Genomic DNA, 13,377 nt, shown 5'->3' on the forward strand with positions numbered 1-13,377 from the left:
TTGGCACACCTGTTTTGGGCATTTTTTCACATTCTTCTCTGCAGATCCTCTCATGGTCACTCAGGTTGGATTGGCAGCATCGGTGGTTAGCCATTTTTAGTTTTTTCCAGAGATTTTTGATTCGATTCAAGTCCAGGCTCTGGCTGGGCCACTCGAGCCTTCACAGGCTGCTCCCGAAGCCACTCTTTTGTTATCTTGGCTGTGTGGTTTGGGTCATTGTCGTGTTGGACGGTGAATCCTAGTCTGACTTCCAGGGCACTCGGGAGCAAGTTCTCTTGAAGAATTTCTCTATATTTGGCAGCTGTCATCTTAACCCCTGTGCGGACTAGTCCCCCAGTTCCTGCAGCTGAAAAACAGCCCCACAGCATGATGCTGCCAACCACCGTGCTTCACAGTAGGGATGATGTTAGGCAGGTGATGAGTAGTGCCTCCTCTTCTCCAGATATGAGACCGGCATTTCAGGCCAAAAAGTTCTATTTTGGTTTCATCAGACCAGAAAATTTTGTTTTTGCAGGTCTGAGAATTCTTAATGTGCCTTTTGGAAAACTCCAAGCAGGCTGCCATGTGCCTTTTAGTGAGAAGTGGCTTCCGTCTGGCCACTTTACCACAAAGGCCTGATTGCTGGAGTGCATTAGCAATTGTTGATCTTCTGGATGGTTCTCCTATCTCTGCAAGGCAACACTGGAGCTCCGCCTTAGTGACCATAGGGTTCTTGTTCACCTCTCTGATCAAGGCCCTTCTTCCCCGGTTCCTCAGCTTGGTCGGACGGCCAGATCTAGGAAAGGTCCCGGTGGTTCCAAACGTCTTCCATTTCCGAATAATTTAGATCAGTGATTTTCGGGACTGTCAATGCTGCTGAAATCCTTTTGCATCCTTCCCCAGATTTGTGCCTTGACACAATCCGGTCTTGGAGGTCTGCAGACAATTCCTCTTTATACTCCCGCGTTCGGACGGCCGACAACACCCGCATTGCATCACGTGACCGACGAATTGGCCCGCGCGGCCCCTCTGCGGCGCTTGACATGCACACGGCAAAAATTGTTGCTGCGCGTCGAACGCCGTGGAGATCATCTCTCGTGATTGGTTCGTTTTAGTCACATCCTGTGATGATGTACTCAGCGTGCCCCTTGGTTCGACGTACCATCTACACCGCCGCCTTCTCGATCGATTTTGCAGCATAATTAAATGTATCATCTGGTCATCTAGGTCCATTTGTTCTAGCAGACAATGTTCCACGGTCGCCATTGTTGTTGCTTTTGTTCCTCGTTACTGAAAGGAAAGGAAAAACGGCTATCGGAAATGGCCAAAAAAATGCAGAGAAAACTCCACCCTGTGGCGTCCTAGCCAATACCAGCCGTAGCAACACCCCCGACTTGGACCAGAACTGCAGTACATTTTCATAACTGTGCGCGTGGGCTGCGCTCGAGTATAAAGGCGGGACAGTCGCAGTGACGTCAGCGCGTTCGCCATCTGCGTGAGTATAAAGAAGCCTTTAGACTTCATTGCTTAGTTCAGGGGTGGCCAACTAGTCATAGACTAAGAGCCACTTTTTTTTCTGTGTTACTGCAAAGAGCCACATCATACACATGGGTACACATGAACATCATCTTTTAATCATCATTGCTTCTTTCACATCTATGCCACGGGTTCTGTCTTTTAATGGCACAATATCAAGGAGTTCTTCTTTGATCATACATTCATTTGACACAGACCGTGCAAATATTGCCAACTGAGGCTTGTCTTGTATGTCACAACTCTCATCCAATGCCACACTAAAATACTCACATGCTTGACGGTCAGAGTGCAACTGTGATTCAACAGCTGTATTAATATCCGATATTCTGCGTTTAACACTGTGGCGGGACAGTTGAACGTCTGATATGCTCCGTTTTAGTTTGTCGTCTCCAGGAGCCAAGATTTCAAAGGCGTCAATGAGGCATTTTTTAATGAAGTCCCCTTCGTTGTATGGCTTTTTAGCCCGTGCTATGTTCCAAGCCAGCTGATATGATGCAAGCGTTACGGTCTCCGAGTGTTTTGTAAATTTTTTGAAAAACTGCACCTGCTTTTCCAAGCGACCAACTTGTTCTTGCGAAGTTCAGTCCCTTTTGGAAATTCCTGTTCGATGTTAGGGTGGAGTGAGCTGAAGTGACGCTGAAGATTTGAAGCTTTGAAATTCGCTAATGCTGCGTGACATATAAGGCAGATCGGCTTGACATTACGTTTAACAAAAAAATATAAACTCTCCCACTCTGGCAAAAACGTCCTGTGTTCTTCATATTTTCGTTTGGATGTGCTTTTTTTCCCCTGCCATTTCAAGAGGTAACTTGACGGAAATTGTTTACAACACAAATGATGTCACACCAAAGATTCTCTCGTCGCTCGTTTGACGTCACTCAAACAGGCTGGCATGGTCAGTGTGCCATCTAGCTGTAGGGGGAGTGAATGACAGCGCCAGCCAAGCATTTTTGACGCATGTCATGTGACAGCTCCTGAAGAGCCGCATGAAACTAGTTAAAGAGCCGCATGAGGCTCGCGAGCCGCGGGTTGGCCAGGCCAGGCTTAGTTTCTCTACTAATGAGACCTTACATAGACAGGTGTGTGCCATTCCAATGATGTTGAATCAACTGAATTTACCACAGGTGGACTCCATTGAAGTTGTAGAAGCACCTCAAGGATGATCAGTGGAAATCAGATGCACCCGAGCTTAAGTTTGAGTGTCATAGCAAAGATTGTGACTACTTATGGACCTATTATTTTCAAATGTTTACATTTTTCATAAATTTACACAAATGTCTGAAAATGTTTTTACTTTGTCATTATGGGATATTTTATGTAGATTTTTTAAAAGGAAAACGATACTCAAATCAGCTTTAGAATAAGTCTAACATAGCAAAATGTGGAAAACGTGAATACTTTCTGGTGCCACTGTATTTAACTTTAAAACCTAGGAATTTCCAAGTATAAAAACATGCAAAAAAGAATTATTGATCAATTTAGATTTAAATTTGGGCCATAAATATATGCAATACTTAAGCGACATAAAGAGTGGTTACTGGCAAAACATTATTCATGATGCCCTTTAACGTTAAATCACGTTTCCTCTATTACATTATTTTCTTTCCGATTACTTGTCAAGTGATGACTTCAAAATAAAAAAAACAGCTGCATTTCATCTTTTTGGTTGGGCCCTAATTGAGTGTACTGTTGTGATTTGCCACTACATAAAAAAAAAAATAGGAGCAATGACAAATTGAGAGGAACACATTTTAAATAGGCACACGGCGGCTGAAATAAGTATTTAACACGTTACCATTTTTCTCACTAAATATACTTCCAAAGGTGCTGTTGACATGAAATTTTCAGCACATGTTGGGAACAACCCAAGTAATTCATACATAAAAAGAACGTTGAACAAATAAGCTCAGAAATAAAGTTGTGTAAAACTGTGACATGACACAGGGAAAAAGTATTGACCACATGAAGAAAGGGAGCTGCAAAAAGGCATGGAAAAACCTATCAATAATCAAACAGCAATATAGCGCCTTGTCAGTGTTAATGAATATTAGCTGGTTCAGTCTTAATTGACGGCCTACAAAATCACACCAGAGCAATGCATGAGACTAGTTTCTCCATACAGGAGGTGTCTTGAAGCTGTCATTGAAAACAGGCTTTTGTACAAAGTATTAAATAAATACCAGTTGGCGTGTTCAATACCTTTTCCCTGTGTCATTACACACAGCTTCATTTCCGATCTTATTTATTCTACTTTGTATGTTTGGATTACTTGGGTTTTTCAGCCGCTTTATATGCACACACTTTTTAAGCATATTCTTAGTTTCTTATTGCTTGTTAGTATTTGTTGGACAATGATGTTGAGGTCTGATTATGAATAATAAAAAGCATGCACATTTGTTCCAACTGAAAAATTAATGTACTGTATTTTCAGGGAGCATCACAACTTTCTTAAGTTGTGCCTACGGCTTTTATCCAATCATCTGGCTCTGGCACTTGCCGGTGGAGTAGCTACAAGTATCTTAGGTCGTCAAGCTAGGCCTCTGAGGAATCTGCTCTTCAGACTGATGGACTCTTCTGTGCCAGATGAGATACAGGAGGTAATACAAGATCACAACATAACATATACTGCAGTGTTTCTCCGAGGTTGAGAATTTACTTGTGGTGGTGGGCAGGGCGGTGGAGGGTGGCGCCATGGTCTTTGCGCATTTAAAATAATCTCGTCAAGCAAAGGTTTATGAGCTATGCTTATTTATTGCATGTATGCAGTAATATAATTTCCAGTTAGCCATTTACAAAATTGTTTGCTGTGACTTTTGAAGTAAATCTGACGATTTGCTTGCGCTCCGTGTGGACCGGAATTAGATGGCTCGAGCGGACGCTGCCATTCAACAATCTGAAAGTGCTCTGTTTAAACATCACATTTTCAACTAACAACACTAATTTACAGGCATTTTTCTCCCAAAGAATCAAGATTTCGGTCACAAATTTTCTGGACAATTAAATTTGGGCCGCTTTGCGACATAAAAAGTGGCATAAAAACCTTCATCCATATCCGATTCTTAAAAACTAGGTCTCATTTTACATGTGTTTCCAACCACTATCCAATGATATCCTGATTTTATACAGATACCTGCAATATTCTTCCTATACAGATGTCTTGCATGCTATTTATATTATATATTTATATTTCTTATTTCCACTATTGCTGCTGAGAAGATACAAAAATTCATGAATAATATATTTTAATCTTATATTCCCCCGTTCTCAAGTGACCTGTGCAGTAAAGTACTAATTAATTTCCGGTTCAGACAGCGTCCTGTGTGGCCGTGTATTATTTTAGCGTTTATATCTCCAAACACGTATTAATTTGCCTGTGTTTTGTTGTTCAAAGTTGGTTACTCTACACGAAAAGGCGGTACCAGCGAGACCTATGTGACAAGTTTAATGTATCACCAAATAACTTATAACTATCAAAAGTCTTTGCTCACCTGCCTTGACTCGTATATGATTTTAAGTGATATCCTATTCTAAATCCATATAGTTTAATATGATTTTGGTCTACCCTTTGCAGCTGTAACAGCTTCAACTGTTGTGGGAAGCCTTTCAACAAGGTTTAGGAGTGAGTTTTTAGGAATTTTTGCCCATTGTTCCATTAGCTTATTTGTGAGGTTAGACACTGATGTTGGACGAAAAGCCCTGGCTCACTGTCTACTCAAAGTTAACCCAAAGGTTTTCTATCGGGTTGAGGGCTGGACCCAGTCAAGTTCATCCACACCAAATTCTCCCATCCATGTCTTTATGGACCCAAAGTGTTTGACTGTCCAAAATCTGTTGGTATGCTGAAGCATTCAAAGATCCTTTCACTGGAGCTCAGAGGCTAATATTTTAGACATATCCAATTCTGTGGGAACAGTTTGGAGATGACCCCTTGCTGTTCCAACATGTTTGTGCACCAGTGCACTGAGCATCAGTGGACAAATCAAGGTTCATAAAGACAACCCAAGTGCGCTTCAGTTGGAGGTCCCAAACTGATGGCTGAAAATTATCCTTCAGGATTTTCTGTTAAAGAGCATAGTTCATGGTTCCATCAATCAAAGAAAGTTGTCCAGGTCCTGAAGGAGAAAAACAGCACAAAACCATCACACTCCCACCACCATGTTTGACTTGGTATGATGTTTTTTTCTGAAATGCTGTGCTAGATTTACGCCTGATATAACAAGCCACACACCTTCCAAAAAGCTCAACTTTCATCTCATCAGTCCATATAGTAGTCTCACAAAAGTCTTGGGAATCATTCAGATGTCTTTTTGCAAAAGTTAGACGACCCTTTGTTCTTTTTGGTCAGCAGTTGTTTTCACCTTGGAACTCTGCCATGGATACCATTTTTGCCCAGTCTCTTCTTTATTGTTGTCATGAACACTGACCTTAACTGAGGCAAGGGAGGCCTGCAGTTCTTTAGAACTTGTCCTGAGTTCCTTTGTGGCCTCCTGGATGAGTCATAGCTTTTCTGTTGGAGTAATCTTTGTAGACCGCCCACTCCTGGGAAGTTTCACCACTGTTCCATGTTTTCTCCTTGTGAGGTTAACTGCTCTCCCTATGGTTTACTGGAATCCTAAAGCTTGAAAAATGGCTTTGTAACCCTTTTCAGACTGATAGATGTCAATTACTTTATTTCTTGACTGTTCTGAAAGTTGTTTGGATCTTGTCATTTTGCAAATTTTTTAGGTCTTTTTGTCTCAATTGATTTTGTTAGACACGTTCTGTTTAAGTGATTTCTTGATTGATTTCTCCAGGTGCTCGGGTGTGAGCATTGAAAATTAACCAAAATGTGATTTGCCATCATTAATTAATGATTTAACAACGGGGGTAATTACTTTTTCACACAGGGAAAGGTAAAAAATAAATAAATAAATCCACCATTTAAAAACAGCATTTTAAGTTCACTTGGTTTATATTTGTCTGATATTTACATTGGTCTGACGATCTTAAACATTAAATTGGAAAAACTATGAAAAAAATAAAGAATTTGAGAAGGGGTACGTACGAATGACTGCATATATATATATATATATATATATATATATATATAATACTTTTTCACGGCAATGTATATTAAGAGTAGCTACTCCGGGACAAAGAACCCTATCCCAGCCCGACAGCACTACTTCAAACAAGTCACAATGGGAACAGGAAATTGGTTCAGCTCTCACTGTGGAATTCACTACTGAAGTATTCAACATCTATTTCAAGAAGTATGAGATGTAAAATAAGCCAAATTAAACTTATACATAGAGTTTATATTACACCATATAAAAAAAAAAAAACAACAACAAACAAACACCCTACGGTCTTAGATCTGTGCTGGCATGGCTGTGTTGATATTGGTACTCATTTATTAGTTTTGTCCAGCAGTAAAAACATTTTAGTTTGAAGTACTGTAATTTCTCGTGTATAATGCGCACCCATGTATAATCCATCCCCCCAAAGTTGACCTAAAAATTCTGGAAAACCCTTCTACCTATGTATAATGCATTTTTACAATGCATGATTTTGCTTCTACCCATATGATCAAAACGAAGTATTATCTGTATTTTGTTAGTTTTTTTTCAAGGAATTATTCTGAAGTTAAACACTTTATTTGAACACGTAATCCTTTTTTTAAATTTATTTGCTCTTATTTTGAAATTCACAACCCTACTTTTATTTAGTAAATTAGAAAACACATTGTGCTCATATGTTTGATTACTCAGGCAGAATTTGTAAGATGGGTACAATTCTTAAAAGAAATCATGAATCACGAGGATAAACACATTTAATTTTATTTGAATGGGATTCAAATTAAACGGTCAAGAAAAGCATTATCACTAAACAAAACATAACCATAAAGAAATTAATGATGGTTGTTGTTCAGTCATATTAAAAAAAAACAACAACAATATTTCACAAATTCTGCCAGGGTATGTAAACTTATGAGCATAACTGTATATATATGCAGTCATTCGTACGTACCCCTGTCATATTGGAATGAAAGTGTAGGCTACACCTTTTTTATAACCACTAGGTGGCGGTGGCATTTTGGAATGAAAGTGTACAGCTTTTTCATAACCACTAGATGGCGGCATACATTTATAAAATGTGAAAGTTTTTTTTTTCCATTTGCCCCTATATCTATGTATAATGCGCCCTATTGACTTTTGACAATTGTTGGGAGAAAAATGCACATTATACGCAAGAAATTATGGTAATTGATATCTTAAAACGTATGTTGAATGTTCACATTCCTCAATGTCCTGTTGAATGTTTACTGGGAAGTAGAATGGAGAATGTGCATCTGAGAATCAATTATACGCAAGAAATTGCGGTAATTGATATCTTAAAACGTATGTTGAATGTTCACATTCCTCAATGTCCTGTTGAATGTTTACTGGAAAGTAGAATGGAGAATGTGCATCTGAGAATCAATTAACGGATTGTTGCTATTGCTTTTCTGCCTGTGAAAAGGACCATACTTATGAATTGGAGGACTCGCGAGCTGGACTGCTATAATAAATATAATTGGTTGAAGTACTTTTTAGATTTAATGTCAATGGAAAAGGCAATTGCAATCCTTGAAAATCGTGAAAATGAGCAAACATGGACTCTCTTTAGAGTATATCTGAGCAAAAGAGCAATAACCTGATTTGAATAAGCATCTGTTACATATTTTTGTTTTGTTTGTTTGTTTTGTGGGAACTGGCCGACTGTAAAGAATTTAATTGATGTATTTGCTGAGTGCGATGTTCCAAGAGTGGCAAGATAATAGATAATGCCCCAGATCATCTCCATCTCTAAAGTTTACCTGCACCAATTATTATTATTATTTTTTCTCATTTTGTCTCCCATATGTGAGATATACCAATGATGAAAATTACAGGCCTCTCTCATCTTTTTAAGTGGGAGACCTTGCACAATTGGTGGCTGACTAAATACTTTTTTGCCCCACTGTACGTATTATGGCCCAAACCGTGCTCATTAGAACATTCAGAAGCTTAGATATGCGCCTGTAACCAATGCCATCGTTACATTTTGCAACAATTAGTTTGCGATGGTCTTGAGACAGCTATTTGCTCTTATCCATCATGAGATGTATCTTGACTCACACCTTGGCAATGAGACCTTTTTGTAGGCCATCAATTACGACTGAACCAGCTGATATTCATTTGCCCTGACAAGGGGCTGCATTGCTGTTTGATTATTGATATATTTTAGGTGTTGTCTTGGCTTTCCTGCCCTTTGTCACCGATTCTGTTCATAAGTTTTATGGACAGAATTTCTTGATTCGGCCGAGGCGTAGAGGGGGTCCGGTTTGGTGGCCTCAGAATTGCATCTCTGGTTTTTGCAGATATGGTTCTGTTGGCTTCATCAAGCTGTGATCGCCAACTCTCACTGGAGGAGATGAGAATCAGCACCTCCAAATCTGAGACCATGGTTCTCAGTCGGAAAATGGTGGCGTGCCCTCTCCAGGTCGGGGATGAGATCCTGCTCCAAGTGGAGGAGTTCAAGCATCTTGTGGTCTTGTTCACGAGTGAGGGAAGAAGACAGGCGAATCGGTGCAGGGTCTGCAGTGATGCGGACTTTGTATCGGTTCGTTGTGGTGAAGAAGGAGCTAAGTTGAAAGGCGAAGCTCTCTATTTACCGGTCGATCTACGTTCCTACCCTCACCTATGGTCACGAGCTGTGGGTCGTGACCGAAAGAACAAGATCCCGGATACAAGCGGCCGAAATGAGTTTCTTCCGCAGGGTGTCCGTGCTCTCCCTGAGAGAAAGGGCGAGAAGCTCGGTCATCCGGGAGGGGCTCAGAGTAGAGCCACTGCTCCTCCACATTGAAAGGAGGCAGATGAGGTGGCTGGGGCATCTGATTCGGATGCCTCCCGGACGCCTCCCTGGTGAGGTGTTCAGGGCACGTCCCACCGGGAGGAGATCCTGGGGACGACCCAGGACACGCTGGAGAGACTATGACTCCCAGCTGGCCTCGGAACGCCTCGGGATCCCCCCGTAAGAGCTGGATGAAGTGGCTGGGGAGAGGGAAGTCTCGGCGTCCCTGCTAAAGCTACTGCCCCCGCGACCCGACCTCAGATATGCGGAAGAAAATGGATAGGTTGAAAATATTTTTCCAATCATTGTGCTAGTTCTATTTGTTTTACACAACATCCCAATTTCATTGGAATTTGGGTTTGTACAGTCAATTTAATAGTTGAATCCATAGTGCCAGTTGAACGCAAACGAGATTTTGTTACCGTGCTACATCGCATTTCTCGGTCAGTCTTCAAACAGTAACTAATTTGTTAAATGTGTAAAGAAGAACACTATTCATTTGGTTAAATGTTAAATCGACACAGTTCTCCCAGACCTTTCTATAATTCAACAACCGTACTAATGATCTCTGAAGACGCTTGAGGTGACGAGTCAAATGTTATATTGACACATTTCTTTAGTCACCTATGCTATCTACTTAGTGCAAGAGATTTTAATCTGCAGTCCATTATCATATTGGATAACTATATATTTGTGTGTTTTTCCTCATCAGGCAGTGATTGAGACACTATCTGTGGGAGCAACCATGCTTCTCCCGCCACTGAGAGAGAGAATGGAGCTTCTTCATTCCTTGCTGCCTCAGGGCCCTGACAGATGGGAAAGTCTGTCCAAAGGACAGGTACCCTATGCTTCCTAGTACACAAATGGCTCAAAATAAGTTTGAGGATTCAAAAGTAGGAATGGATTGGACACCTGCATTGTTATGATGTTTGTGACTCCTACAAGTAATTTCTCAACATGGAAGACAGTAGGGGAAAACAGCAATAAGCTGATAAAGGAAATAACTGTTAAAATATTATAGGTTCTGTAAAATAAGTAAAATACTGTAATAACACTTGACATTAATGTTAACAAAGCGTGTCTGTTGCCACAGAGAATGCAGCTAGACATCATCCTGACTAGTCTCCAGGACCACACCCATGTAGCTTCACTCTTGGGTTATAGCTGTCCTGCTGATGGTCCTGAACCGCTTAGCTGTGGCCTGGGATTCACAGCATCCCCTGACCCAAACAACAGCGCCACAGCAGGCCACCCTGACACACATCTTGCAGAGATCCTTATGAAGACACTACTGAGGAACCTTGGTTTTTATACTGTAAGTACAAGAGATGGTGGAGTATGTTTTGCACAGCTGAACCGCTGTAACTTGCATGCCAGCAATAGAACACCAATAACGAAAAGGTATGACACTGTTTACTAAAAAAAGAAGTCAAGCAGGTGTAAGTCATAATGAATTTGCACTTTTCTGACATTTGAATAGTTTAAGGTATCTTTTTTACCTGAAACACACACACGGTCCCTTTTGTGATCATTTGTTTACTCTGCAGGATCAGGCTTTTGGTGAGCTGGAAAAAAACAGTGACAAATTGCAGCAGGGCATGTCCTCCTCTGACAGCAGCCAACCAGCTCACCTCCACCAACTCCTTTGTTCCTTGCAGAAGCAGCTTTTAGCCTATTGCCATGTCAACCATGTAACTGAGGTAGGAATACTCAATAGTATGCGTTTGTGGATTCCTTATGCACCTCAGATACCTTATTTTTAACCGTCACACAAGTGACAATGAACTCAATCACTAATGTAAAATGTTTAAGCATTCACATCCGTATCACAAGTGACAACCCCAGGGAAGCTAACCAGGTGCCATCAGTTGAGGAAGTCTCCAATACTTTGGTGGTTTCTATGTAGCCGAGTCCTCTATGGGCAGCATTGATATCAAGTCGTTGAGGGAGTTTTGAATGATACTGGCCTGCTCTAAGGTTCTCCAGTAACTAACCTGTAGCTGTTCAGGGAGCAATGCCAGAGATGTTGTAATGATGCGCCCGGATAGTATTTGGCGTTTCTGATTTATAACAGGATCACTTTGTTTGCATGGGATTATCTGATTAACACTGGACAACAGCATATTTAGCAGTGAAAGAGAATTAGAATTTTGAGTTTCTGAGCTGTCGTATGAGGTGGTGCCTGATGGAGACCTTGTCTCTCATTATTTGGTTGTGTCGTTTATGACTGAGGGTATGAACTAAAGTTATTCCCAGAAAAGAACATTTTAGATGTTATTTTGCCTTTCCTATTGAGTGTGACATAAAATGTGTTGTTGCTTTCTCACTGTGGCATTTCAGTCCTCGACTGTTAAAATACGGGTCAAAGTTGTAGCATCTTCTCCAGCAGCGGTAGTTTTAAGTATTTGGAGAATTAAGCATCACGAAGAGATCTAGCTTCATGCATGTTTTCCATGCACCTTAGTCTATATTTAATCACAGCTGTTGATGACATTATAGGCATGCATTGACTGCAGTTAAAATCCTGTTACACTAACGTGCTTCCTCTTGTACTCAGCTGGCCTTAATCAGAAGTTGTTCTTATCTGCCTACCTTTCTGGGTTTACTTGTTGTTTCCGATATACTTGTACACTAAGGGTTGAAGCGACGAGCTGACGCGTCAGCTTCACCACTTCGCAATGACGGTTATAGCTTGAAGTCAATTAATCTCCGATCATGTGTTTTGGCATTAACAACACAGAAGCCTTGCTGAAACCAACAGGTGGTCGGTCGGCACAGCAATCTAGCAGCGGTGCCTCAAGTGTGTGGAAATATTTTACTAAAAATGAGATTGGTAGCACGGTGACTTGCAAGACATTGAAGTCCATCTTCAAATATATAATAAATGCATGACCATCTGGAAAGGCACCGTCTTCCGCGAGCTGACGAACAGCCCTAAATCCTCACGTCAGCCTTCAGCAAATTCACCAAATGCCTTCCTTTCACAGTGAAAATAAAATATACTCTAGCATCAGCTTAGACGATAAAGACAAATGGTGGTCGAGCAATAACTTCTTAAATATGAAAATGAATGTTTGTCAGCCAAAAAAAATACAACTATTGTTTCTCTCATTTATCAGACATCTTCGCTCAGACACACGCTCACAATCATCTTCCTCCTTCCACTGGCCCCACCCCCTGACTCACTCATCCAATCACAAATCACTGACACCTTCATGCTCTTACAACTAGTCGGATCTTATAAAACCCTTGCAACAATCCACATAACACAAGTGCAGGTTTGCTACAATATATTACTGCAAAGCACTCCATCCCCCTGTATTTTTTTTAATTGCACACTATTATTATATACTGTGTTATGTGAATTGGAGTTTTACAAGTTCCAACTGTTTGTAAGGCAATAAAGGCGTCCTAATGTGAACGGATGAGCGAGTCTCTGAATGTGGTTGGATGAATGAGTCAGGGTTTGAGGCCTGTGGAACCGAGGACAACGTGGAGTGTGGGTGAGTAAGCTTGTCAATTAATTCTAGTCGATTTTGCTGTCATCACTTTAATGCCGATTCCTTCAACACCTACTGACACCTACAGTACACAGGCTGTGGCTTTTTGGAATGTGAGCACATTCAAATAGTGCTTGTGACAGCTACTGGCATAAATACATCATTAATGCTATATGCATTTTGTTTTCTCCAGAACTCCAGCAGTGTTGCTCTGCTCCATAAGCATTTGCAACTCCTGCTACCTCACGCCACAGATATCTTCTCCCGTTCAGCCACTTTGATTAAAGAGAGTTCCTGGAATGGCAGTGTACGTGAGAAGCTACAAGGTGTGAAGGAGTAATCAATCATTTTACACATTGGTATTGCTTATCTTATCTAAACCCTTACCCAATTTAGAAGCACATTGGTCCATACGCAGCCACTTTCCCTACATTTTGTATTTGTTTGTTTGTGTTTTGTCTGAGTGTGTTGGTAGAGTAAAGGCCTTTTCACACTGCACTTGGCAAAG

General features: G+C 40.9%; 1 protein-coding gene across 15 annotated transcripts in view; it reads left to right on the forward strand.

Annotated features, from left to right (window-relative positions):
* herc1 (HECT and RLD domain containing E3 ubiquitin protein ligase family member 1) overlaps positions 1–13,377 on the forward strand; it is a 198,312-nt gene that overhangs the window by 31,220 nt on the left and 153,715 nt on the right. For all 15 annotated transcript variants that reach the window (XM_061766250.1, XM_061766248.1, XM_061766249.1 and 12 more), the window contains exons 12-16: positions 3,947–4,112; positions 10,082–10,207; positions 10,463–10,684; positions 10,917–11,069; positions 13,063–13,195. In XM_061766250.1, the coding sequence (XP_061622234.1) occupies positions 3,947–4,112; positions 10,082–10,207; positions 10,463–10,684; positions 10,917–11,069; positions 13,063–13,195 (800 nt within the window). The remainder of the gene's footprint in view (positions 1–3,946; positions 4,113–10,081; positions 10,208–10,462; positions 10,685–10,916; positions 11,070–13,062; positions 13,196–13,377) is intronic.

This window comes from Phyllopteryx taeniolatus, chromosome 2 (assembly GCF_024500385.1).
Source record: "Phyllopteryx taeniolatus isolate TA_2022b chromosome 2, UOR_Ptae_1.2, whole genome shotgun sequence".
In the NCBI taxonomy this organism is placed as follows: Eukaryota; Metazoa; Chordata; class Actinopteri; order Syngnathiformes; family Syngnathidae; genus Phyllopteryx; species Phyllopteryx taeniolatus.